The sequence below is a fragment of the Gorilla gorilla genome, chromosome 20, assembly GCF_029281585.2.
Source record: "Gorilla gorilla gorilla isolate KB3781 chromosome 20, NHGRI_mGorGor1-v2.1_pri, whole genome shotgun sequence".
Lineage (NCBI taxonomy): Eukaryota > Metazoa > Chordata > Mammalia > Primates > Hominidae > Gorilla > Gorilla gorilla.
In genome coordinates, this window is record NC_073244.2 from 9,036,336 (window position 1) to 9,064,068 (window position 27,733).

Below are 27,733 nucleotides of genomic sequence, written 5' to 3' on the forward strand. Positions count from 1 at the left end.
TAGTAGAGATGGCGTTTCACCATGTTGGCCAGACTGGTCTCCAACTCCTGACCTCAGGTGATCCTCCCACCTTGGCCTCCCAACGTGCTGGGATTACAGGCATGAGCCACCACGCCCAGCCCTGTGATTTTTAAATTTTAAATTTTTGATTTAATTTTTTTTTTTTGTAGAGACAGTGGTTTTCCTATGTTGCCCAGGTTGGTCTCGAACTCCTGACCTCAAGCAGTCCTCCCGCCTTGGCCTCCCAAAGTGCTGGGATTACAGGCATGAGCCACTGTGCCCGGCCTGTGTCTGTGTCCCTTTGCTTTTCTCTTAGAAGGACACTTCTCATTGGATTTAGGGCTCAGCCTACATCCAGGATAATTTTATCTCAAGATCCTTCATTTAATTACATCTGCAAAAGACCTCTTTTCTAAATAAGGGCATATCCACAGATCCCCAGGGCTAGGATTTGGGGATATATATATATATACTTTTTTTTTTTTTTCTTTTTTTTTTTTAGAGACAGGGTCTTGCTCTGTCGCCCAGGCTGGAGTGCAGTGTTGCAATCATAGCTTTTTACAGCCTTGACCTCCTAGGCTGAAGCGATCCTCCTGCCTCAGCCTCCTGAGTAGCTGGGACTACAGGCACATGCCACCACGCCTGACTAGTTTTTTATTTTTTGCAGAGATGGAGTCTTGCTATGTTGCCCAAACTGATCTTGAACTCCTGGGCTCAAGCGATCCTCCCGCCTCGGCCTCCCAAAGCACTGAGATTACAGACGTGAGCCACTGTGCTTAGCCTGGATTTATCTTTTGGGGAGCCACCATCTAACTCACTCCAGGGGTGACCACAGAACCAATGACCAAATGTCAGGGTGACCCAGGGACAGCACCCTGAGGGAGAAGCAGGCAGCCTGCGTGGACGATTTAGTGAAGGGTGGACAGGGTGGCTTCTTGAAGGAGGGAATGTTTGGGATGAGTCGAGAGATGGAAGGATTTTCACAGATGGAGGTGGAGATGGGGGTGAGTGGGGACAAAACTTACCAAGATTTGGAGGCCAGAACATGCCCAGTGTGCTGTTGAGTGGCAGCTCATGGGAGCCTCTGTCAGCTAACGAAGGGGGTCAGGTTAGGTAAGGAGGGGTCTCAACCGGGGTGATCCTGCCCCCGCCCCAGGACACTGGCTGCTGTCTGTGGACATTTGTGGTTGTCACGACTTGGGGAGGAGATGCACCTGGCATGGAGTAGGTGGAGGCCAGGGACGCTACTCAGCACCCTGCAGTGCCCAGGACGGCCCCACCCCAGAAAGCAATTCAACCCCAATGTCCACAGTGCCCAGGGGGAGAGATCCTGTGTTCATTACTTTGGGGAAAAAGTTGAATCCTCTCCCTGCTCACATCAGACACCAGAATAAGCTCCCGATGGGGTAGACAGTAGAAACCAGGAGGACCCCAGCTCCTGGGACTCACCTCCTCTCTCCCTCCCCACTCAGGGTGCGGATTTTAATGTGTGCAGCCTCCTGGGACCTCAGCAGGGGAGCGGGTCATGGGACATAGAGTCTCTTGGGGGTCTGTGGAATCCCCTAACCTGGGGAGGGAGTCTCGATCAGGGGTGATCCAGCCCCCAGGGGACACTGAGCAATGTCTGGGAACATTTATGGTTGTCACGACTTGGGGGTGCTGCTGGCATGGAGTGGGTGGAGGCCAGGGACGCTGCTCAGCACCCTGCAGTGCCCAGGATGGCCCGACTCCAGAGAACGATCCGGCCCCAATGTCCACAGTGCCCGGGTGGGAGAGATCTTGCCTAGGAAGATGAGGAGCAAGTAATGTTCTGGAAGAGTGTTATCTAATAGAAAGAGAATGTGAGCCACATATATAATTTAACATGTTCCAGGAGCAATATTTAAAAAGTAAAAAAGAAACAGGTGACATTAATTTTAATAATATATTTCATTTGAACCCAATATATCCCAATTCTTACCATTTTAACATGCAGTCTATAGATTTCTATTTATTTTTTTATTTATTGAGGCAGTCTGTCTCCATCACCCAGGCCGGAGTGCAGGGGCGTGATCTTGGCTCACTGCAACCTCCACTTCCCGGGTTCAAGCAATTCTCTTGCCTCAGCCTCCCAAGTAGCTGGGATCACGGGCACCCACCACCACGCCCAGCTAATTTTTGTGTTTTTAGTAGAGATGGGGTTTCGCCATGTTGGCCAGGCTGGTCTCGAATTCCTGACCTCAGGTGATCCTCCCTACCTCAAATGATCCTCCTGCCTCAGCCTCCCAAAATGCTGGGATTACAGGTGTAAGCCACCGAAGACTGGCTAAATATATATATGTATTTTATTTTATTTTATTTTTAGACATAGGGTCTTGCTCTGTTGCCCAGGCTGAAGTGCAGTGGTAAGATCATGGCTCACTGCAACCTTCACCTCCCAGGTTCAAGCAATTCTCCTGCCTCAGCTTCTGAAGAAGCTGGGACCACAGGTGTGTGCCACCACACCTGGCTAATTTTTCTTTTTTTTTTGAGACAGAGTCTCACGCTGTCGCCGAGGCTGGAGTGCAGTGCGGTGATCTCAGCTCACTGCAAGCTCCGCCTCCCAGGTTCACGCCATTCTCCTGCCTCAGCCTCCCTAGTAGCTGGGACTACAGGCGCCCGCCACCACGCCCGGCTAATTTTTTGTATTTTTAGTACAGACGGGGTTTTACCGTGTTAGTCAGGATGGTCTCGATCTCCTGACCTCGTGATCTGCCCACCTTGGCCTCCCAAAGTGCTGGGATTACAGGCGTGAGCCACCGCGCCTGGCCACCTGGCTAATTTTTAATTTTTTTGTAGAGATAAGGTCTTGCTACATTGCCCAGGCTGGTCTCAAATTCTGGGGCTCAAGCAATCCTCCTGCCTCAGCCTTCCAAGTGTTGGGACTACAGGTGTGAGTCACTGTGCCTGGCCATGACTCTACTTTTTCATCAGTTTTACAAAATGCACCTACAGATCAAGGGTTGCTGTTAGAAATTAAATGTCCAGGTCGGGTGCAGTGGCTCATGCCTGTAATCCTAGCACTTTAGAAGGCCGAGGCAGGCGGATCATGAGGTCAGGAGTTCAAGACCAGTCTGGCCAACATAATGAAACCCCTTGTCTACTAAAAATACAAAAATTAGCCAGGCATGGTGGTGCACGCCTGTAATCCCAGCTATTCAGGAGGCTGAGGCAGGAGAATTGCTTGAGCCCAGGAGTTTGAGACCCACTTGGGCAACATAGAGAGATTTAAAAATTTAAAAAACTACCTGGGCATGGTGGCATGTACCTGTAGTCCCAACCACCTGGGAGGCTGAGACAGGCGGATCACTTGAGCCCAGGAGGTTGAGGCTATATATAGTGAGCTAGGATTGCACCACTGTGCTCCAGCCTGGGCAATGGAGTGAGACCACTGTACTCCAGCCTGGGCAATGGAGTTTTATTTTTTGTTTCAGACAAAAATAAAAACAAAAACAGGAGGGGCCAGAATGGACTGAAGTTTGCTGAAGCCTGTTCTAGGCCAGCACTATCCATGGAACATTTGCAATGGTGCATACGTTCTCTGCCTGTGCTGTGCAGTGTGCTGATCACTAGCTCCGTGAGGCTGTTGAGCCTTTGAATTGGGACAAGTGTACTCAGAAACTGATTTTTAAAATTCATTTATTTTATTTATTTTATTTTTTTGAGACAGAGTCTTTCTCTGTACCCCAGGCTGGCGTGCAGTGGCATGATCTCGGCTCACTGCAACCTCCGCCTCCTTGGTTCAAGCCATTCTCCTGCCTCAGTCTCCCGAGTAGCTGGGATTACAGTCACGCACGCCCGGCTAATTTTTATATTTTTAATAGAGATGGCGTTTCTCCATGTTGGCCAGGCTGGTCTCAAACTCCTGACCTCAGGTGATCCGCCCATCTTGGCCTCCCAAAGTGCTGGGATTACAGGCATGAGCCACCGCTCCCGGCCAAGAAACTGATTTTTAATGTTACTTAGTTTTAGTAATTTGAAATTTAAACTTAAACCACCACATGTGGCTAATGGCTACAATATTGGACAGTGCAATCCAGCATGTTCTAGACCGGGGGCAGCTGCTGGGTTACAGAGCACAGATCCAGAGTGTTCTAGACTGGAGCCCAGCTACCATATGGGACGTAGACTGTTCTAGACCAGAGAGGTCAAATACTGTATCATGGACAGCATAGGTCTAGAATATTCTAGACCCAGGGTCTGGATCATATTGGACAGCACAAATCTAGAGTCTAGAATCTAAAGCAAGAGAAAGGCAAGATTTAAATTTACACTTAAGGGCCGGGCGCAGTGGCTCACTCCTGTAATCCCAGCACTTTGGGAGGCCGAGGGGGGTGGATCACCCGAGGTCAGGAGCCTGGCCAACATGATGAAACCCATCTCTACTAAAAATACAAAAATTAGCCGGGCATGGTGGCACATGCCTGTCATCCCAGCTACTTGGGAGGCTGAGACAGGAGAATCACTTGAACTCAGGAGGTGGAGGTTGCAGTGAGTGGAGATCACGCCATTGCACTCCAGACTGGGCGACAGAGTGAGCCTCTGTCTCAAAAAATTTTTTAAAATTAAAAAAATAGATAAATCTGTGGCTCACGCCTGTGGTCCCAGCACTTTGGGAGGCCGAGGTGGGCAGATCACCTGAGGTCAGGAGTTCGAGACCAGTCTGGCCAACATGGTGAAACTCCGTCTCTACTAAACGTACAAAAAATTAGCTGGGCATGGTGGCAGGCGCCTATAATCCTAGCTACTTGGGAGGCTGAGGCATGAGATTGGCTTGGATTCAGGAGGCGAAGGTTGCGGTGAGCCGAGATTGCGCCATTGCACTCCAGCCTGGGCAACAGAGCAAGATTCCGTCTCAAAAAAAAAAAAAAAAAAAAAGCGGGGAGGGGCGACCAGGCTGGGTGCTTTGGCTCATGCCTGTAAACCCAGCACTTTGGGAGGCAGAGGTGGGATTACCTAAGGTCAGGAGATCGAGACCAGGCTGACTAACATGGTGAAACTCCGTCTCTACTCAAAATACAAAAAATTAGCCAGGCATGGTGTCGCGTGCCTGTAATCACAGCTACTCGGGAGGCTGAGGCACACGAATCGCTTGAACCCGGGAGACGGAGGTTGCAGTGAGCCGAGATTGTGCCACTGCACTCCAGCCTGGGCGACAGAACAAGACACTGTTTCTAGAAACAAACAAACAAAGAAACAAACAAATATTTCTTAAACTATTTAAAAGTACTACACGCGGCCGGGCACAGTGGCTCACGCATGTAATCCCCACACTTTGGGAGGCTGAGGCGGGTGGATCACCTGAGGTCAGGAGTTCAAGACCAGCCTGGCCAACATAGTGAAACCCCGTCTCTACTAAAAATACAAAAATGAGCCGGGCGTGGTGGTGGGCACCTGTGATTCCAGCTACTCGGGAGGCTGAAGAAGGAGAATTGCTTGAAACTGGGATATGGAGGCTGCAGTGAGCCGAGATTGCACCACTGCACTCCAGGCTGGGCGATACAGTGAGACTCAGTCTCAAAAATAAATAAATAAATAATAAATAAATAAAAGTAGTACACACACTTACAGAAAAGTGCATGAAACATAAATACTTACAAAACAAACATCCTGATTACCACTACACAGCCGGTCCTCTGGAATCCACCCCATGCCGTATTACTAAGCCCAACTCTTTTCTTTCTGCTGAAGGAGCCAATATCTGGTTGTCGGTAACACACCTTTGCTTTTCTTCATGGTTTTACTGTGTACAGTGGTGTGCCCTTGGAATTCCAGCTACTCAACAGGCTGAGGCAGGAGGATCGCTTGAGCCCAGGAGCTTGCGACCAGCCTGGGCAACATAGTGACACCCCATCTGAAAAAAAAACAAAATTCTCTATGGTTTTGCCATTTATAAATATGTCCCTAAAGCACTAGGTGGTGTTTTTTTTTTTTTGCCTGTTTTCCTTTTAACCTAACATAAATGGGATAATAGTCTGTCATCTTTTATGTGTGCCTTCTTGTTTCACTGTTTTTTCTTTTTCTTTTCTTTTTTTTTTTTAAGAGACGGAGTCTTGCTGTGTCACCCAGGCTGGAGTACAGTGGCGCGATCTCGGCTCACTGCAAGCTTGGCCTCCCGGGTTCACGCCATTCTCCTGCCTAAGCCTCCCGAGTAGCTGGGACTACAGGCACCCGCCACCACGCCCGGCTAATGTTTTTGTATTTTTAGTAGAGATGGGGTTTCACCATGTTAGCCAGGATGGTCTCGAGCTCCTGACCTCGTGATCCACCCGTCTCGGCCTCTCAAAGTGCTGGGATTACAGGCGTGAGCCACCGCGCCTGGACTTTTTTTTTTCTTTTTTGAGACAGACTCTCACTCTGTCACACAGGACGGAGTGCAGTAGCGTGATCTTGGCTCACTGCAACCTCTGCCTCCCTGATTCAAAATCTTGTGCCTGAGCCTCCCAAGTAGCTGGGATTATAGGCGTCTGCCACCACACCCAGCTAATTTTTTGTATTTTTAATAGACATAGGGTTTCACCATGTTAGCCAGGTTGGTCTCAAACTCCTGACCTCAAGTGATCTGCCTGCCTCGGCCTCCCAAAGTGCTGGGATTACAGGCAAGAGCCACTGGGCCTGGCCTGTTTTACTTAATTTAATGATGACGAGATTTATCTGTGGAAGGCCTGGCGCAGTGGCTCACACCTGTAATCCTGGCACTTTGGGAGGCCAAGACCAGAGGATTGCTTGAGCCCAGGAGTTCCAGACCAGCCTGGGCAACATAGCAAGACCCCATCTCTACAAAAAAAATAAGAAAACTAGCCAGGTGTGGTGGCTTGTGCCTGGAGTCCTAGCTACTGAGGAGGGTGAGGTGGGAGGAGCATTTGAGCCCAGGAGGTTGAGGATGCAGTGAGCTATTGATGCAAAGCAGACAAGGGCTTAGCCTGGGAGGGTTCTTGGCTTCACCCGGGAAAGAATTCAAGGGCGAGCTGGTGATGTTAGCAGCTTTTATTGCAACAGCAGTGTAAACGGCAGTGGAGGTCCTGCTCTCTGCGGAGCAGGGCCACCCCATGGGCAGTGAGCCCCGAGCAGCAGTTCAGAGGCAGTTCTGCAGGTATATTTGTACCCACTTGGTATTGTTTTTTGTTTATTTTTTGAGACAGAGTCTCGCTGTTTTTTGAGGCAGTATCTTGAGACACTCCCACCCACGCCATGACAGTTTACAAACGCCATGGCAATGTCAGGAAATTATCCTAAAAGTGGAGGACCCTTCAGCTCTAGGAACTGCCCACCCCTTTCCCGGAAAGCTCATGAATCATCCATCCCTTGTTTAGCATATGGTCAAGGAGTAACCATAAAAATTGCCAACAAGCAGCCCAGGCGGCTGCTCTATGCAGTAGCCATTCTTGATTCCTTTCTTTTCTTTTCTTTTTCTTTTTTCTTTCTTCTTTCTTTTTTTTGAGATGGAGTCTCACTCTGTCATCCAGGCCGGAGTGTGATGGCATGATCTCAGCTCACTGTAACCTCTGTCTCCCGGGTTCAAGTGATTCTCCTGCCTCAGCCTCCCCAGTAGCTGGGATTACAGGTGCCCACCACCACGCCCAGCTAACTTTTGTATTTTTAGTAGAGACGAGGTTTCACTATGTTGGTAAGGCTGGTCTCGAACTCCTGACCTCAGGTGATCTGCCCATGTTGACCTCTGAAAGTGCTGGAATTACAGGCGTGAGCGCACCACGCCCGGCCCCCACTTTTTATTACATTTAAATTAAGGGACAGATTATGCAGAAATTTCTAAGAAAAGAGTGGGAAGTTTCAGGTCATTGGGTCATTGCCATGGAAAGGCGGTAACTTCTAGGTGTTGCTGTGGCAACGGTAAACGGACATGGCACCCCGGTGGGCATGTCTCAGGGAGAGCTGCTTCGACTCCATCCCTGTTTTAGCTAGTCTTCAGTTTGGTCCCGTATCTCAGCCCCGCCTCCTGAGTCGAGTCTCACCTCCTACCTCACTATGATCGCACCACTGCACTGCAGCCTGGGTGACAGAGCGAGATCCAGTACAAAAAAAAAAAAAAAAGAAGAAGAAGAAAGAAAGAATCACGTGTGTTGCTGTGTGTATCAGCGCCTTGGGCGTTTTCATTGCTGTCTAGTATTCCAGGATGCAAATACGTCATTTACTCATCCGTTCCCCTGTTGGGGGACACTTCAGTTGTTTCCAGTGTCTGTTGAGACAAATAGAGATCCTCAAGGGTGTTTTTTGGTGGACACACGTCACACTTCTCTCAAGTGTATCCCCAGGATCATCAGCCTCTGTGGCTGACACCCACCCGCTTGGCAAAGGTGAGACCTGTGGGGTGTGCCACCTTTTCCCAGGAATGCCTGCAGAAATAGAGCCAGCCATTTGGAGTGAGAATGGGAGGCTGGTGAGAGGCAGATGGGGGCTGCGGGGGAGGAAGACCCCCCGGCCTGCCAGCCACGTCTGAGCACGCTCGCTCATCTGAGCTCTTGCTGACAGCTCCTCTGCAGGGAGCTGAAGCACGAGGTTCGCCCTGTGCTGGAAAAGCCCACCCAGGCGGCTCACGTGCCTGCACACGCCCGCACGAGCACAGCCTGGGAGTCGGGGAGGAGCTGGGTCACGTGAGACACCAAGACAGCCACCATCTCTCCTGTGCCCTGCTTCCCCCACCCAAGAAAACACCTCTGTGTGTGTGTGTGCGTGTGCGTGTGCGTGTGTTGGGGGACAGTACGAGTGGACCCTTCTGTCTCTTTATAAGCCAGGAGGGGAGTGATCCAGGTCATTTGCTTGACTTTCCACTTCTACCCCCTCATCCTGGCACAGGGGAGCCCCCCCTACCAACCGCCCGGCCCAATACTGCTGCTTTCTGAAGAGAGGGCGACCCCCCGCTTTCCGGTTCCCGCACAAGTGTGACAGCAGTGTCCATGGGGGACGTAGTTTAATCAACTCTCAGCATTCTGGAATAGGATCCGAAATTGAATAACAGAATCCCAGAATAGATCCTGGAATGGACCGTGGGACCCTGGAATTGAGGCTTAGATTCCAGGGGAAGCTGCTGGCTGGGCCGTCACAGCCCCGGACGCCACTTCCCATCCCCAAAGCCAGAGCCTGGGGTTCCTGGAGACAGAGAGCCCCCCAACACTGGGACAGTGTGGGGAGGGGCAGAGGGTCCAGCTTCTGTCCCTTGGCCAGTGAGGGAGGGGCCAGGACCTTTGGAACTTTGCTGTCTCTTTCTTTACAAGAGTCTTGGGGGCTGAGGTACATCCCAGCACCCTCAGCCACCCTGCTGCTCATCTGATTGCCCTGGAAAAAGATGAATTTGTGTGTCTGCGTGTCCTTCACTGCTCAGACGTGGCAGCTGCCTTGAGTAATGCTGCCCTCCTGAAACCCCTCTCTGTGCACACAGGGGTTACAGAGGTGGTCCCCTGGCAGGACCCCTACCTCCCCTGCTTACCTCCACGCTGCAGGACTTGGCCCAGAGTCAAACCAAACCTGAGAATGGGCAAGGGGCCTTAAGATGCCCAGTGTGACAGTTTCACCTCCCCGGACCTCAGTTTCATCATCTATAAAACGGGGCCCTAGAAGTAGATTTTTGTTTTGTTTTGTTTTGCTTTTTTGAGATGGAGTCTCGCTCTGTCGCCCAGGCTGGAGTGCGGTGATTTGATCTCAGCTCACTGCAACCTCCGCCTCCTGGGTTCAAGCAATTCTTCTGCCTCAGCCTCCGGAGTAGCTGGGATTACAGGTGCCCGCCACCACGCCCAGCTACTTTTTGTATTTTTAGTAGAGATGCGGTTTTACCGTGTTGGCCAGGCTGGTCTCGAACTCCTGACCTCAGGTGATCCGCCCGCCTCAGCCTCCCAAAGTGCTAAAGTGCTGGGGTTACAGGTGTGAGCCACCACACCCGGCCCCTAGAAGTGTTTGGAGGACTCTGTAAGGTGAAGCCTGTCAGGTGCTGAACGCAGAACCCGAGATCGGCACACAGGCACAGAATAAATGAATGAATAATGAATAAATGAATGAACGATCCTGGGCACGTCAAGCTGTGAGACTCGGGGCGTCGTGTCATCTTTCTGGGCCTGTGCAGACACCAAATTGTAAGACACTGCCTGGCACCAGCTCTTGGGTGACTTCCCGTGCCAGGCACTGTGCCCGGCATGCTCTTGGCTGATGGGGATGGAGCCTGGGTTTTGCTTTCCGAGGAGTCTACAAACCCTTGTATCATTTCCGCTGTCATTTGTGGACCCTGGGCTAAGGGTCTTGGTGGGGAAAGGAGGGTCACAAAGCCCAGTGCCCTTCTGCCCCTGCCTCGCACCGGAGCTACCCCGAGTGAGGGGCAGTGTGTGTGTTTAGTGGGGAGGGGTTGTAATCGAGGTAACACCTGGGCAAGGCAATGGAAGCAGATGGAGAGAGAGCACGGAAGACTTCAGGGAGGAGGTGGCGTTTGAGGGGTACGGATGGGGTGCAGCGGGGGTGCATTCTGTCACCAGCCACGTTCAGGGGGCCATGGCAGGAGGAGTGGGGAGGAATGACTGGGGCTGAGCAGCAAACAGCCCTCAAATGCCAGGATCAAGGGCTGAGCCTCTACCCAGAGGGCAATAGGGAGCCACAGCAGCATTTAGAGCAGGGGAGGGGCTTGGCCTGGGTGTTTCAGAGAGGCTGGACTGGGGCCTAGGTGGGAGAGGAGGAAGGTCAATGGGTGTCTGGGGCAGCCCAGATAAGGGGTCCACCTTCCTTCCTTCTCTCCACACCATTTGGAAATAACCCATCTGGGGCTTCCACTAAATCTCTTTTTTGAGACGGAGTGTCATTCTTATTGCCCCGGCTGGAGTGCAATGGCACAATCTTGGCTCACTGCACCCTCTGCCTCCCGGGTTCAAGTGATTCTCCTGTCTCAGCCTCCCGAGTAGCTGGGATTACAGGCATGCACTACTGCACCTAGCTAATTTTTTTGTATTTTTAGTAGAGTCAGGGTTTCACCATGTTGGCCAGGGTGATCTCAAACTCCTGACCTCAGATGATCCACCTGCCTCGACCTCTCAAACTGCTGGGGTTACAGGCGTGAGCCACCGCGCCCGGCCCCTCCTCTGAACCTCTACTCTTCCAAAGGCACAACTTTGCAGATCCCAGAGACTCCTTGGCTGCCCCAGCCTCACTGCAAGACACTCCTCCTGCAGTCGTTCCCATTCCCCACCCCCCAAGGGGCCTCAGTTTCCCCATCTCTAGCATACACAGGTCAGACAGAAAGGACTGTTTCTCAGCCAGCCAGTGCAAGCCCACCCATGCCCACAGTGCCAAAACGCTCCCCAGCCCACAGGACCCCTTGGTTGGAGGGATGTCTAGGTCCTTAGGACACCTCTCCCTTCCCCCTCTCCCTTTTTTGGAGATAGGGTCTGGCTCTGTCGTCCACGCCAGAGTGCAATGGAGGCAATCATAGCTCACTGTGGCCTCAAACTCCTTGGGTTCAAACGATCCTCCCTCCTTGGCCTCCCGACCTCTCCCTTCTTTCTGGTCTTGGTTTGCCCATCTGTAAAATGGAAATGCATGTTTTCATCTCATTAAGTTGTCTTAAGACTAAACGGGTCAGCAGATATGGGTATTGCTCCAACATGAAAAATTGTTTCCAACCGCTCCAAACTCCGACTCCTACTCCAAAATTCACAGTGAATTTTCCATCTTCAGTGCAGGCCCAGGATAGCCTTTGGCTCTTCACTTTCCTCTACCCTCAGCTCTCCCAGCTCCAACCCTGACCCCATGGGAGAGTTTGTGTCTGGCTCTGTCTCCCCCTCCACCAGGCTGGTGAAGGGTCCTTCCTGGAGTTCCAAAATTGAACTCAGCCTTGGGGGCCCCAGAACCAGAGAGGCATGGGGCACAGCAGGAATACTGCTGAAGAAACAGAGAGGAAGGGAAGGGTCAGGGAAGGGACGCGGCCATGGGGAGCCAGAGAAGGTGGAGGAGGGAGGGAGTGCACTCGGCAGAGACCTCGGTGGGACAGATGGAGAGAGGGAGCCGGGAGGAGGTGGGCAGAGCCAGATGGACGGGCAGGGGCGACAGGAGGGGTGGGGTGTGGGGAGACCCAGATCCCCGCCTGGCACGCCTCCTCCCGGCTCAGGCGGGCAGCGCGGGCAGGGCCCGCCTGGGCGTCGGGCGCAGGGCGCGCGGCGCGGGGCCCGAGCGTGCAGTGCGGCGGGTGCGCGCCTGTGCGCCCGGGGCGGCCGGGCGGGCGGCGGCACGTGGATGCCAGCCTGGCGCGCGTCTCCAGGCCGGTGGGTAAGGCGGGCGCCGGGCCGCGGGGTGGGGACGGCCGGGCCGCGGAGCTCGGCTTTAGAGTGGAGGCCTGGAGAGGAGGGGGCTACCCAACTGGCTTCACTGGACCAGACCAGGACCCCCTCTCCCCGGCCGACCCTCTCCCTGAGCTGACCCAGCGGTGGGGGGAAGGGACCTCCCCGTAGGAGGCGGAAGGTCCCAGGCTCTGTGGCGGGTGGGGAGATGGGGAGCAGGTACACCAGCCCCCCAACCCCAGAACAAGGTGGGGGTGGAGGGTTCGGTGATGGGGGCAGCTTCTCTCCCCGCGGCCGCCCCTCCCTCCCTCCCTCGTCCATCTCCAGAAGATTATATTTAAATATCTCTTTTGTGCAAGGCAGGAGCTGGGCTCGCCCCTAAGAGGCGGTTTCCATGGCAACAACAATTGCCAGCTTCCGTGTGGTGAATCAGCGTTGCCATGGCAACCCCATCCTCATCTGCCCAAGGTGCTGGGAGGGGGGAGGAGGTGAGGGCCCACGGAGGTGGGGTGGGAGGGGTGGGGGGAGCAGGAGTCTGGAGCTCCTGCAGGTGCCCCCCCATCTCTCCCCACCTCCCCTGGCACCCCCCCGCTTCCAGCCCAGAAGCTGGTCCCATCTGGTTGAAACCATCTCCCCTCCTGCCTCCAGCCTAGCAGGGTGTGGTACCCAGGTGGAAAGGGCCCCGGTGTGTATGCATGGGTGATGTGGGGTGGGAAAGGGGTCCAGCTGGCTGGGTGGGGGAAGAGCATGGAGGTTTTCCTCTCCTAGGTGGTCAGGGTCCTTCTGAGGGTGCGGCTGGGCGGCAGGAAGGTTGGGCTGGGAGGATTGGGGGCACAGGATCAGAGAGGCAGGGGCCTCTCGGTTTCTGGGGCCCCAAAGACTGATTTCAAATTGAGGAAAGCATATGTGCCCGGGACATACACTCAGGAAGGAGGGTGTCAGAATGGGAGAGGGTCTTAGAGAGGGGAGGGGACCCAGAGATGAGGAAGGGCCTCTGAAGCAGGAGAGGCTCAGCGAGACGAGGGAAGCTGAGGGAGTGGGAGGTGGAAATCCAGAAGGGTCTCTGAGGAAGGGAGTGCAAAATAAGGGGTTGCTCAGGGTGGAAGAGTGGGCATGGAGCTGGAATGGATCTTAGAGAAGGTGTCAGATCACGAGGGACAGAGCTCAGTGGGGAGACTTTGGGGGTCCAAAAATGGGGAGGAGGCCTTATTTATGGGAGTGGGTGGACAGATCACTGAATCTGGAGTCCAGAAACTCTTCACTCACCATGGCATTACACAAATAACTTCTCTCTTAGACAAATAACAGAAATCTCAATGTTGACATCTGTAGAATGGGGTGAAAATTGCACCTCTCTCTGAAGCTTGTTGGGCAGCTATGCTGTGATTAGAAAACCTGGCATTTGGCCAGGCGCAGGGGCTCATGCCTGTAATCCCAGCAATGTGGGAGGCCGAGGTGGGCAGATCACGAACTCAGCAGATCAAGACCATCCTGGCCAACATGGTGACACCCCATCTCTACTAAAAATACAAAAAAAAAATTAGCTGGGCCTATTGGTGGGTGCCTGTAGTCCCAGCTGCTCGGGAGGCTGAGGCTGGAGAATTGCTTGAACCTAGGAGGTGGAGGCTGCAGTAAGCCGTGATCACGTCACTGCATTCCAGCCTGGCAACAGAGTGAGAGTCCGTCCCAAAAAAAAACAAAAAAAGAAAAGAAAAAAAAGAAAACCTGGCACTTTTTCAAGTGTATTCTCTGCTGAAACTCAAAAGTCAGAAGATCAGAAAGAGCACTTTGGAACCCATAGGGCTCAGGGGATGTGGGGATCTATTTCAAGTTTGTCTGACTTGGAAAAAGGTCTGAGAGTAGCACTCATTCCCATTCCAGACGCCTTTCTGTGTTGGTGGAAGTTGGCCACTTCCTTCTGGCCCGTTCTGTTCAGCAGGTTTCTCCAATTCCTCCATGTGTCCTTCCCCATGTGGGGAGATGCCGTGGTTCCCTGTCTGGAGAGAGACAGAGCAAGACATAGACACTTCCAGCCTGAGGGAGGGGGAGGAAGGAGCGCAGAAGAGTGGGAAGAGTCCCTGCATGGGGGCTTGTAAATTGGGTTTTGAAGGTTGAGTGGGAGTTTGCCACAGACATCAGGTTGGGAGAAGGATTGTGTCCCAGGACCAGTGGAGATGCAAATGCCTCCCCAACTCTCACATCCCTGGAGCCTGTTCTCAAATATCCAAAATAGCTCATACCTAGGACTTGGTATGTTGTGAGAGTTGGTGCAAGTGAGAATTTTTTTTTTTCATTAAATATCATTTTCAATGCCTGGGGTGGGGGACAAAAGTGTCTAGAACAATGAATCCAGATGGCAGGCTGGTCCACTCAGGTATGTCCCCACCCAAAGCTCCTGGCATGACCCCACCCAAAGCTCCTGGGAGATGTGGCCAAATGTAGCTACTGTGGTGTATCAGTCAGCACTGCTGAGTAACAAACTACTCCAGTCATTGTATTTGTTCTCGATTCTGCGAAGCTTGGTCTGGGCTCAGCTGGACGGTTCTTCTGTTGGGCTCTCCTGGGGTCGCTCAAGCAGCTGCAGTCAGCTGAGACTTGACTGGGCTTAGCTGGGTCAGGGTGGCCTCACTCCCCTGAGGTGGCTGTCAGAGAGGCCTCTGTCTCCATGAGGCCCCTCGTCCTCCCCTACTGAGGAGGAGGGGCCTCCTTCTCCCCTACTGAGGAGGGGCCTCCTTCTCCCCTACTGAGGAGGAGGGGCCTCCTTCTCCCCTACTGAGGAGGGGCCTCCTTCTCCCCTACTGAGGAGGAGGGGCCTCCTTCTCCCCTACTGAGGAGGAGGGGCCTCCTCCTCCTGGGCTTATCCACCTGGCAGTCTCAGAGTTCCAAGAGTGGAAGCTACAAGGTCTCTTGAGGCCTAGGCTCAGAACTCCCACAACTTAACTTCCACCACATTCTATGGGTCACAGCAAGTCACTTGGCCAAGTTCAGGTGCCAGGAGTGGGAAAATAGACTCTAGTTCTTGATGGTAGGAACTGCAAAGTCACATCGTATAAAGGGACTGGAGGAATTGGGCCTATCACATTTGGGGAAGCAAGGAGGCTTCCTGGAGGAAGGGATATTGTTGGGTTTTGAGAGGTAAGAGTTCGCCACACAGTTTCCGCTGTAGGTGGGACAGTGTGTAATTTCTTTGACTGGGGTGTTAGTGGGGTGGTGGGGTGCTGAGGGCTGGTGGTGGGAGGTGGGCAGGGCTGCCCTGCAGAGCTCAGGCAAAACCCCCCGCCCGCCACACCCCCACTGCTGAGCTTGACTTTTCCCTTCCCCCTCTCTCTGCAGATGGCGCGGCCAATCCAGGTGAAGCCTGCGGACAGTGAAAGCCGCGGAGGTAGTTGTCATCTCTCCGTGGCTGCCAGGCTGGGGGTTGGCGGAGGAATGGGAGAAGAAGGAAAATCTCTTCCTTCCTCTCTCCTGCAAAAGGGGCAGTGGCCGAGGCCTGTGGATCTGGAACTGGCCTCCCTGCCCCAAAGCATGCAGTAGTCGCATGCCTGCTCACACACCTCTTGGTGGGGGGAGAGGCAGGTTCCAGAGAGCAGAAGGGGCTATGTCCGTAGGCCCCAAGGGAGGATGGGGGGTCTAGCCAGGTCCAGCTGCCTTCCCCTGAGTTTGAAATACTCCACTCCCTTCAGGGTGCAATAACTGGGGGGCTTCAGACACAGACAATGGGGGCCTGAAGGGCTGTGGATTGCTCTCTGGGGTCTCCGTGTGAAAATGTGTGTGTTCATGTGTGCATGCTTAAATGTGTGTGTATATGACTTTGCACACCTGGCATGCCTGTGTGCAGATGTGTGTGAGTACGTGCACATGTGCATTTGTGTTTCTGCAGCTGGTGCACATAAGCGCACGTGTGGTATGCGGTGGGGATGCCTTCCTGCCTGTGTGCATGTGCGTGTGCCCAGCCTGCGCATGGGTGTGTGTGTTTGCATATGTGTGCCTGACTGTTGGAGGCTGGGCATGTGGGCAGACATGCAGGCTGGGGCCAGTGGTGTCTGTGTGGGGCTGGACCTTGGTGTCAGGGTGTGCCCATGGTGGGGGCATACTCAGCTGTTCCCGTGGGACCCAAATCTAGTCATTCTTGGAAATTTGTATATTTCCTCTCCATCTCAAGTGGAGATTGAAGGAGGGCAGCCAGATTTGGTTGAGTGGAGGCGTGGGGCAGGAGTGTTAGGATACCTAGGTATATGTAGGAGTCCGGTAAAGGCCCTCTGGGATGGGAGCCCCTTTCACACTCTCCACCCTGGCTGCCAGCGTGGGACAGGGAGTAGCGAGGTGGGGTCTGTATGTCTCCATCTTTGTCTCTATTTCTCTGTCTCTCTCTCCATCTCCCTCTGTATCTCCTTCTCCTTTTTCTCTTCTCTGTCTCTTCATCCCTCTTATTCTCTCTGTCTCTCACAGTCTCTTTCGCGCGCGCGCTCTCTCTGATCTGTCTCTCTCTCTCCCTGATTTCTCAGTCTCTCTGCTGGTTTCTCTCTCTCCCTCCCACCTCCATGAGTGACAGCTGCCGAGAGCGGTTTCCATAGTAACCCAGCTCACCGTCCCTAGGAGATGAAGCCACCACGTTCCCCATTACCAGGGAGCATGCAGTTACCCAAGGGGGCAGAGCTCACACAGGAGAGGCTGGCCCAGCTCCGGCCTCAGACCAGGTTCCAGCCCAGCCCCACCCAGCGGGGGGTCCAGCCTGCCAAGGCCCCTGGTCCACTGAGCACGTGAACCCTCACTCCATTCCACAGATGGTGACTGCCTGGCCCCTCTTGATCCCGACAAAGTTGGGCAGGGGCCTCTGCTGGGCACCATGAAAGTGCGGGGACCATCAGTGCCCACCTCCGCCTGGCAGGTCCGGGGAGCAGACAGAAAGACAGACAGACAGACAGACAGGGACCTAGGCCCGGCGAGGCAGCTCCTAGCCCTAGTACTCGGTGCGGGCTCTCTGAGTGCACCAGAGGGAAAGGTCATCTCCGCCTGGAGGGGGAGCAGTGGAGCAGAGACCCCAAAAGACTGCAGGGAGGGCATTCCAGGCGGGGGCGCCACCTGGGCAAAGGCCGGGAGATGGGAGCGTGCAGGCCCGTGGGAGGGTGGAGAGATCCGGGGCAGGGAAAGGGCGCGGCTGGGTACTCCCTCGCACGCGCAGAACCGGAGCCGGCAGGGCCCGGGCGCCGCGTCTTCCTGCCCTGCCGCCTCCACTCTGCTGGAGGGAGGGAGGAATCCCGGAGGCCCTCCCGGAGGCCGGGGACTCGGCTGAGGTGGGTGTCGCCGCCCACAGGGGACCGGAAGCTGTTCGTGGGGATGCTGAACAAGCAGCAGTCGGAGGAGGACGTGCTGCGGCTGTTCCAGCCCTTCGGGGTCATTGACGAGTGCACCGTGCTCCGGGGGCCTGACGGCAGCAGCAAAGGTGACGGGCGGGGGCCGGGGCGGGACTGCGAGAGGGGCGGGGCTAGCTCTGGGGGCGGGGCCTGTGGGGAGGGTGGGGCCTGCAGCATGGGGAGGAGCTGGCTCTGGGTGGGACCCTGGGGAGGGGCGGGGCTTCTCCAGGGGTGGAGTCTGTGGGTGAGGCTGCAGGGGCGGGGCCTTGGAGAGGGGCGGAATTGCAGGGGCGGGGCCTGGGGAGGGGATGGGGCTGCAGGGTGGGGAGGAGCTGCCTCTGAGGGCGGGGCCTGTGGGGCAGGGCCCTGGGGAGGGGAGGGGCTTCTCCAAGGGTGGGCCCTTGGGGAGAGGTGTGGCTGCAGGGGTGGGGAGGAGCTGGCTCTGAGGATGTAGCCCTGGAGAGGCCCGAGGCTTCTCCAGAGGTGAAGTCTGTGGGTGAGGCTGCAAGGGTGGGGTCTTGGGTAGGGGAGGGACTGCAGGGAGGGGTGAAATACGTAGAGTTAGGAGGGACTGGCTCCAGGGCAAGAGGCCCTGGGAAGGGTCGGGGCTGAGCATATAGGGGGTGGGGCTGGCCAGGTGGGGCGGGGCCAGGCCAATAGGAGGCTGGGGCTGGCTGGGAGAGGCTGGTTCACAGGGGTTGGGTTTGGGTGGAGCAGAGACTGGTCCCGCTTGATCCTACCTGCATGCTCTCTCTGCATGCTGGCTGTGGGGACGGGCCCTGAAGAGGGGCGGGGCTGCGGTGGGGTGGGCGGAGATGCAGAGGCGTGGCCTTGGAATGGGGCGGGGTCTTGGGGAAGGGCAAGCCTTCTCCAGGGGCTGCTTGTGGATGTGGATGCAGGGGCGTGGCCTTGGGATGGGGCGGGGTCTTGGGGAAGGGCAAGGCTTCTCCAGGGGCTGCTTATGGATGGGGATGCAGGGACAGTACCTTGGGATGAGGCGGAGGCGGTGTCTGGGGGGGAGGGGGGCTTCTCCAGGTGCTGCCTGTGAGTAGGGATGCAGGGGCGTGGCCTTGTGATGGGGCGGGGTCTGGGGAGGGGCGGGGCTTCTCCAGGGACAGAGTTACCTGTGCCCCGTGGTCTCAGATTCCTCCACCTGACTATTCGTAAAACTGTTTCCTCCAGGTTCTGTCTATGTGATTTGTCCATATGACTGACTGGTGGTCTCTGGTTGTGTCTGTCTGTCTGACTGTCTTCCTGCCTGAGAGTCCAAATGACGGTGTCTGGCGGTCTCTGTCCACAGAGCTCATCATGTGGGACCGACTCCACTCTGGTCTTTCTTACCTTACTAGAACTGAATGTGTCCGACGGTTTCAGACCATTACCTGGTTCTTCCTTTTTAAAATTGAGGGCTGGGCGCGGTGGCTCACGCCTGTAATCCCAGCACTTTGGGAGGCTGAGGCGGGTGGATCACGAGATCAGGAGTTCAAAACCAACCTGGCCAAGATGGTGAAACCCGTCTCTACAAAAAATACAAAAATTAGCTGGGCGTGGTGGCAGGCGCCTGTAATCCCAGCTACTCGGGAGGCTGAGGAAGAGCATTGCTTGAACCCGGGAGGCAGAGGTTGCAGTGAGCCGAGATCACGCCACTGCACTCTAGCCTGGGTGACGGAGCAAGACTCTGACTCAAAAAAAGAAAAAAATTGAGATGTCTTCCACATCCTACCAAATTCACCCTTTAAAAATGTACAATGAAGTGCTTTTATTTTCTGTTCATAAAACCGTGCAACCATCACCACTATGTAATTCCAGAACATTCCACCCCCTCCCCCCACAATATGGCTGGCCCTTCCATAGTACTCTACCAGTCTGGAGCCAGGTGCAGTGGCCTCTGTATGTTCTATGGACTTTGTCCGTGGGACTGTGTTTCCATTCACCTGTGTCTGGTGGTCTCTGTGTGTGTGGCTGTCTGTCTGCATTAGCCTGGCTGGCTGTGTGGGTGACCAGCTCTTTGTCTAACTGTGGCTGTCTGCCTGTGTGATTCTCCTCCATTCTGACCCTTGATCTGGCTGATTGTCCAGCTGTCCGTCTGAGCAAATGGCTGGCTGTCTTTCTGTTATCAATTCTCTCTGGCTGCATGTGTCTGACGCTGGCCACGTAGGTCTCTGTGTCCCCTCTCCTGTGGCCCCCGCTCAGCCAGTCCTGTGACCGCATCACCCTCTACCTCTTCTTCTTCTCTTGGAGCAGGCTGTGCTTTCGTGAAGTTCTCCTCCCACACGGAGGCGCAGGCGGCCATCCACGCCTTGCATGGGAGCCAGACCATGCCGGTGAGTTGGAGCTGCCCTTGGCCGTGGGGGTGGGGGTGGGAAAGGGGTGAGGGGGACAGGGATGAAACAGGCCATATTCCTACCGTCGCTGTCATCCAGTAGCCCCTGGCTGTCCTTCAGAGGGGGCACAGGTGGAGAAAGAGGCGCAGTCCCTGGCTGTGGTCCCTGGAGTGGGTATACACATGTGTGTGTGTGCAGATGTGGAGGTGAGTATGCAAGCGAAGTGTATGTGTGTGCATGGATGTATTACAAGTGTGTATGTGTGGGTGAGTGTGCATGTCTGGGTGTGAGTGTGCCCGAGACTGCATGCATGTGTGTGTGTGAGTGTTTGAGTGTGTCATTACTAGTAGGCGAGTGTTATGTGAGTGCTGTGTGCATGAGGGGTGTGCGTAAATATGTATGGATAAGTGCGCCATTGTGTGCTAGTGTAGATACTAGTGCATGTGTGTGTATGTGAGTGTACATGTGTGTTTCTATGTGTGTGAGCGTGTGTGTATGCCTGGGCCACGGGGGAGGAAGCGCATGTGTGTGCATCTGCAGGTGCATTTGTGGGCAGGTTTGTGTGTGTGTGTGTGTGTTTGTGTGTGTGCATGACTGTGAGTGTGTCAGTATTGTGGGTGATTGTGTACACGTTTGTGAGTATATGCAGGTCTGTGTGAGTATAGGTTGTGAGTGTGTGAGTGTGTATGTGTGTACATGTAAGGGTATCCTAAGGGGATGACACCTGGGTTGGATTTGCTGAGGCCAGGAGAGGCCCTGACAAGAAGAAAGGCTGGGAGGTGGCAACAGGTAGCCCGGAGGAGCCATAGAAGATGGGGCCACAATGCGAGGCTGAGAAGCCTGGACTTTCTCCTAGGGCAGTGGGGAGCCACAGACGGTTTAGAGCAAGGGAGGAGACAGGCCAGGTCGGTTGCAAATATCCCTTTGGGGCTAATGTAGAGGATGGGCAGGTTGCAAGACTAGAGGCTGGGAGGCCAAAGAGGAGGCTAGGCCAAGGTCCAGCTGAGGGAGGAGGAGGCCTGAGCTGGGGCCAGGTGGACAGGGAGGAGGGCTGATCAGAAAACAGACATTAGGGTGAGAATGGATGGGGGGCCTGTTGACTCACTGGTTGAGGGAGGGGTGGGGACTGGGGACAGGTCTCAGGGTCTGCAGCAGTGAGAGGCTGGGGAGGACCAAGGAGGCACTGGGGACTGCCCTTCCCCTGAGGAAGGAGTCCCCAGGAGCCATTGTTCCTGCACACACATCTCCGAATCTGCTACAAGGAAGATGGGACCTGAGAGGAACAAGCCACCTCTCTCAGCTCTTAAAACCCAGGGGAGGGGCTTAGTTCAGCACAAGGGCAAGTGTTCCCAAGCTCAGAGATGTCCCAGGACAGGGCTGGTAGGCGTCTGGAGGAGTGAGTTCTCTATCAGAGGGGGCATGTCAGCGAAGACAGGGAGGCTACAGGGTGCATCCTGTGGGAGCCAGCTCACCAGGGAGGAGCTGGTCGAAGGGGAAGATATTTTCCTTCTTGAGCCCCAGAGTCAGGGTGTGGGCTGGTTTGGGAGGGGTGGGAATGGCCTCCTGGGCCCCTGGCCTCAGGCCTCTCTTTTTTTATTTTTTTGAGACAGAGTCTCGCTCTGTCGCCCAGGTTGGAGTGCAATGGGGCAATCTCAGCTCACTTCAATCTCCACCTCTCGAGTTCAAGCGATTCTTCTGCCTCAGCCTCCCAAGTAGCTGGGATTACAGGCACACGCCACCACACCTGGCTAAATTTTGTATTTGTAGTAGAGACGGGGGTTTCACCATGTTGGTCAGGCTGGTCTCGAACTCCTGACCTCTGGTGATCTGCCCACCTTGGCCTCCCAAAGTGCTGGGATTACAGGCATGAGCCACTGTGCCCGGCCACCAGGCTTCTCTTGTTACCGATATCAGGACCTGTTGCAGCGTCCTGACTGCACAGACAGACACTCCCTGGCTCACCGCTGCTTCAACTGCCCAGGGCTGCCTGTTGGTGGATTTCAGCCCAGCCCTGTGGCACCTGGACAGCCATGGAGTGGGACGGCAGTCACATGGGTTTCTGTCTGTGCTCCAGCAAAGCAGGGCCCCCAGTCCCCACCAGTGGCTACTGTCCGCTGTCCACTGGGTGGATGGGCCACAGGTTCATCTGCCTGCAAAGGGCACAAAAATCTGGGGCTGGGGCTGGGCGTGGTGGCTGTAATCCCAGCACTTTGGGAGGCCGAGGCGGGCGGATCACTTGAGGTCAGGAGTTAGAGACCAGCCTGGCCAACATAGTGAAACCCCGTCTCTACTAAAAATAAAAAAAAATTAGCTGGGCGTGGTGGCGGGCACCTGTAATCCCAGCTACTCAAGAGGCTGAGGCAGGAGAATCACTTGAACCTGGAAGGCAGAGATTGCAGTGAGCCGAGATCGTGCCATTGCACTCCAGCCTGGGCAACAAGAGCGAAACTCCGTCTCAAAACAAAACAAAAAAAATCCGGGTCTGAACTGCCTGCTAGCTCCAGGGCATGGAGGACAGAGTCAGGATCATCTACTTGTCCCACCTTGTTCCTCTCCTGTGGCTGGAGTCTCACCTGTTCTCAGGTGTGGGTGAGAATTGGAGGCTCACCCATCTGTGCCCCAGTTGTTCCTCTCTGGGGATTGGAGTTTCAGGTGTGGGGTGACAATGGCAGGTTCATCCACCTGAGCCCACTGTTTTCCTTCGGAAGCTGGTTTCTCACCTGTTCTCAGGTGAGCGGAAGTCATAGGTGCCTCCACCTGTACCTCCCTGTTCTCCAGCGGCGGGATTCTCCATCTGTTTTGAGTGTGTGGCTGACAGTCAGGGCCCCCACCTGTGCCCCATCACAGCCTCCTAGGCCTGGGAGCTGCACCTGTGCAGATGCTGCTGGGCCCAGGATGCTGATCTCCACGCGGTCCTCGCTGTGGCCCCGGCTCCTGGGGTGGGGGCCCGTGGACATGGCTGACAGCCACTGGCATTACGCCCCTCACCCAGGAGGCCTGAGCTAACAGGAATCCAGGGACCCCAGAGTCCTGGCTACCTCCCAGCCCGTTTCCCTCCCTGCTCGCCGCTGCCTCTGCAGGGAGCCTCCTCCAGCCTGGTGGTCAAGTTCGCCGACACGGACAAGGAGCGGACGCTCCGGCGCATGCAGCAGATGGTGGGCCAGCTGGGCATCCTGACGCCGTCCCTCACACTGCCCTTCAGCCCCTACAGTGCCTACGCCCAGGCTGTGAGTGACCCAGTGACAGCTTCGGGGTTCCGGCTCCGTCTCTCTCAGTCTCTGTCTACTCTCTGTCAGGGGCTCCTGCCTCTCCCTCCATCTCCCTGACTCGGGGTCCTGTCCTGGCGTGGCTGAACCCCAACTCGAAATTGAGACCAAGCTCAGACCGAGCCCCTAAATCCAGAAGACTGAGCCCTAATCTCACATTAACACCCAATCTTGGACCGAGCCCCAGAACCTGGCTATGCCCCACATCTAAATTAGGCCCAATTCTGGCTGAACCTCCGAATCCAGACTGATCCCAAACTGAGACCTGACCTGATCAAGCTCCACCCTGGCTGAGACCTGATCCCAAGTTGAGCCCCAGCTCCTGACTGAACCCTGATCCCAGGCTGAGCCTCAATTTCTAACTAAACCCTCATCCTAGATGGAGCCTTGATCTCAGTCTGAGCCTCACTTCCTAACCGAGCCTTGATCCTAGATTGAGCCTTAGTCCCAGGCTGAGCCTCACTTTCTAACTGAGCCCTGATCCTAGGCTGAGACTTGATCCCAGGCTGAGCCCCAATTCCTGACTAAATTGAGCCCTGATCTCAGCCCGAGCCTCACTTCCTAACCGATCCCTGCTCCCAGGCTGAGCCTTGATCCCAGTCTGAGCTCCAATTCTGATCTCAGCCTGAGCCAAGATACCCAGCCTGACCTCCTCACTAGTAACTGGGGTACCAAGCCTCCCCTCATAAGCCATGATCTCAGGGCAGATATCACCCCAACTGTGACATGTCTTCACCCCCAGCTCATGCAACAGCAGACAACAGTCCTGTCCACCTCGGGCAGCTACCTGAGTCCCGGCGTGGCCTTCTCACCCTGTCACATCCAGCAGATAGGCGCCGTCAGCCTCAACGGGCTGCCTGCCACACCCATCGCTCCTGCCTCTGGTGAGCCTCCTCCAGGCACCCAAGGTTGGGTGGGCAGGGCCGGAGCCAGAACCGGCCTCCCCATGACCCTCTTCCGCTCTGCAGGGCTGCACTCACCCCCGCTGCTGGGCACCACCGCCGTGCCTGGCCTCGTGGCTCCCATCACCAATGGCTTTGCAGGTGTCGTGCCCTTTCCAGGTGGGCACCCTGCCCTGGAAACCGTCTATGCCAATGGCCTTGTGCCCTACCCAGGTAAATTGGGGTCGTCCTCTGGGGCCTAGGAGAGTGGTGGGGAATAAAGATGGTGTTTCTGGAACAAGTATGAGTCCCTACGTCACAGTGCCCAGGGAACAGAAGGGCAGGAAAAAGGGTGTCTCCGCTGAGCAGATAACAGCTGTGGACACAGGAAGGGAGGCCGTGGCAGGGTAATAACACATTAAAACGGTGCATCTGGATGTTTCTGAGCTTAAATTCCAGTTCAGTGACGCTGGATGGGCTCTTTACATCCCTGAGCCTCAGTTTGCTCATCTGGAAAATAGGGCAGATAACATCAGTAGCCTCAGGGGGTTGCATTGACAATTTAATCTGTGTGCAAAAGGCTTCACATAGGGTCTCACTCTGTCGCCCAGGCTGCATTGCAGTGGCACAATCTTGGCTGACTGTAACCTCCGCTTCCCAGGTTCAAGTGATTCTCCTGCCTCAGCCTCCCAAGTAGCTGGGATTACAGGCGCATGCCACCATGCCTGGCTAATTTTTGTAGTTTTAGTAGAGATGGGGTTTCACCATGTTGGCCAGGCTGGTCTCCAACTCCTGACCTCAGGTGATTCACCTACTGCGCCCAGCCCATAAATCTTAATTATTCATCTGTGTCATTTGGGGAGATATCAATGCCTGGATTCATTCATTTATCTGTTCAATACAGAATGAATGACCCACTGATTTAGGCTGCACCTGCTTTCATGAAGCAGAGGTCCTTCCTTTCTCTATGTTACACCTACAATTTTAGGGCAAACATCTTCCAACATCTAATTTATGTGAAGTAAGTTATCTGTCTTTCCACCATGTAGGAGAATTGTTTCTAACTTTTAATTTTTTTAATTTTTTTATTTATTTAGTTTTAGAGACAGTGTCTCACTGTGTCACTCAGGCTGGAGTGCAGTGGCGTCGTCACAGCTCACTGCAGCCTCCATCTCTGGGGCTTAAGCAATCCTCCCACCTCAGCCTTCCTTGTAGCTGGGACTACAAGCATGCGCCATCACGCCCGGCTAATTTTTAAATTTTTGTACAGACGGGATCTTGCTATGTTGCCCAGGCTGGCCTCAAATTCCTGGGCTCAAGCAATCCACCCACCTCGGCCTCCCAAAGTGCCGGGATTATAGGTGTGAGCCACTGCGACTGGCCTTAACATTTTATTTTGAAATGATTGGAGGTTCACAGGGAGTTACCAAAATACCACAGAGCAGTCCCAGGTACCCTTCACACAGCTTCCCTGATGCCAGCAGCTTATCTAATCATAGGTCACTGTCAAACCCAGGAAACTAACACTGGCACCATACAATTAATTCAACTCCAGATGGTATTCAAATTTCACCATTTATTTATTTAGCGACGGAGTCTCACTCTGTCGCCCAGGCTGGAGTGCAGTGGCGTGATCATAGCTCACTGCAGCCTTGAACTCTCGAACTCCTGGGCTGAAGCAATCCTCTCACCTCTCACCTCAGCCTCCCAAGTCACTGGGACTACAGGCACGTGCCATTATGTTTGGCTAATTTTCGATTTTATTTTATTTTTTAAGAAATGAGGGTCTTGCTATGTTGCCCAAGCTGGTCTCAAACTCCTGGGCTCAAGCGATCCTCCTTCCTCGGCCTCCCAAAGTGTTGGGATCACAAGTGTGAGCCACCACACCCAGCTGATTTCACGACTTTTTGTATGCACTCTGTGCACGTGTATGTGTGTGTGTGCAGGGGCAGTTAATTGCCATTTTGTCACAGATGCAGACTTGTGTATCTCCCACAGTGAAGATACAGAACTGCTTCTTGCCCACAAAGTGAACTCCTTCCTGCCACCCCTTTGAAGTCACAGTCACCACCGCTATCCCCTGCCCTCTAGCACGCTCTCCATTCTAGCAGAATTGTTTGGCTGAATTTTTCCCCAGAATCATCAGCTTTGGTGGCCTGGACAACTTCTTCCCTCCCCCTACCCCTTTACCTAGCGGTAGCAGGAAGGCTACAGCTAGATGGGGGAGCTACAGGGTGTCTGATGAGCAAACTCATGTGGAGAGGGAGACGGGGCAGGGGATGGGGGCAGGTGGTGATTTGAGGTGGAGGCTGAAGTCCTGGTGAATCCAGGGAGTAGAGAGGAGTGAAGGGTCCCCCTTGGGAGGCAACGGAGTTGGGATAGGGAGAGGGAGATGGGGACGATGGTGATCTCTCTCTGGAGTCCGAGAAACCCGGATTCCAGTTCAGCTTCTGCCATTTGCTATCTGAGTGGCCCTGTGCAAGTGGCTTCACCTTCCTCGGCCTCAGCTTCCTGGTCCTACAGAGGGTTTAGCACAGAGGAGAAGCTGGGCGGGGTGTTTGTTGCTGTCCTTCCGGCTCTTAAGGATCGGGGGTGGATGGAAGACTTCTGCTGCTCCCGCCCCACTCAGCCCCTCTGTCTGCCCGCAGCTCAGAGCCCGACTGTGGCCGAGACACTGCATCCTGCCTTCTCCGGAGTCCAGCAGTACACAGGTAGGAAGCAGCCCGCGTGCCCGCGCTGGGCCCTGGCCCCGCCCCCGCCTAGGGCCCCGCCCCCAGGGCCCGCCCCGGACGTGTCGTTCTTCTGTGCCTAGCCGCGCCTCCTACCTCTGGCCCCGCCCCTCAGGGCCCACTCTGAGCCCCTTGTCCTGTATTCAACCCCGGGCCCTGTTACTGGTCCCACCCCACCACCACCTATACCCGCAAACAGGACCTTCCCTTGTCCTTTAAGGACAGCGCTTACCCATGGCCTTACCCTCTCATGTTCTGTGTTGGGGAGAGGGAATTCCCCTTGACCACGTCTCTAGCTCTGACCCAACCCCAGCTCTCGGCCCTGCCCCTTACCCTCCCTCCTGCAGCTCCTAGCCCCGCCCCTCACTTCCTGCCTTTACTCTGACCACGCCTCTCTGATAAAGCCCCGCCCCTACCGCTGGCTCTACTTCTTAAGGCCTGGCTGTGACCCCGCCCTCTGCTGCGGCCCCGCCCCTTAACTCATGGTCCTGCCCACATAGCCCTCCATCAAGTCACGGCCCCGCCCCACTCATGCCCTTCATCCCAGTCTTGCCCCCGCCCTCCACTGTGACCCCACCCCTCAAGCAATGGTCCCGCCCACTCTGGACTGTCCTGTAGCCTTGGCCCCGCCCTCTACTGTGGCCCAACCCCTATACCCGTCCCCTCACGCCATGGGGTCCGCCCCCACCCCCCATCCCCGCCCCGTCTCGGTATTGGCCCTGCCCTCCACCATGGCCCCGCCCCTCAGGCAATAGCCCCGCCCCATTTCGTCTGTGATCTGGCCCCGCCCTCTGGCCTGGCCCCGCCCCCAAACCCTCCCCACAAAGGCCATGATCACACCCACTCCTGCCTTGGCCCCACCCTCTTATGGCCCCGCCCCCTCCCCGCCCAG

At 55.1% G+C, this 27,733-nt stretch overlaps 1 protein-coding gene across 6 annotated transcripts in view; it reads left to right on the top strand.

Moving 5' to 3' along the window:
• CELF5 (CUGBP Elav-like family member 5) overlaps positions 1–27,733 on the top strand; it is a 74,425-nt gene that overhangs the window by 35,173 nt on the left and 11,519 nt on the right. For 2 of the 6 annotated variants that reach the window (XM_055371219.2, XM_055371217.1), the window contains exons 3-9: positions 15,621–15,672; positions 17,602–17,730; positions 19,886–19,965; positions 23,046–23,192; positions 23,974–24,115; positions 24,200–24,346; positions 26,761–26,823. In XM_055371219.2, coding sequence (XP_055227194.1) covers positions 15,621–15,672; positions 17,602–17,730; positions 19,886–19,965; positions 23,046–23,192; positions 23,974–24,115; positions 24,200–24,346; positions 26,761–26,823 — 760 coding nt within the window. Of the gene's footprint in view, positions 1–12,177; positions 12,277–12,953; positions 12,973–15,620; positions 15,673–17,601; positions 17,731–19,885; positions 19,966–23,045; positions 23,193–23,973; positions 24,116–24,199; positions 24,347–26,760; positions 26,824–27,733 lie in introns of those variants that run through there. The other 4 variants (XM_055371215.2, XM_055371216.2, XM_063701964.1 and 1 more) reach the window with 4 other exon arrangements.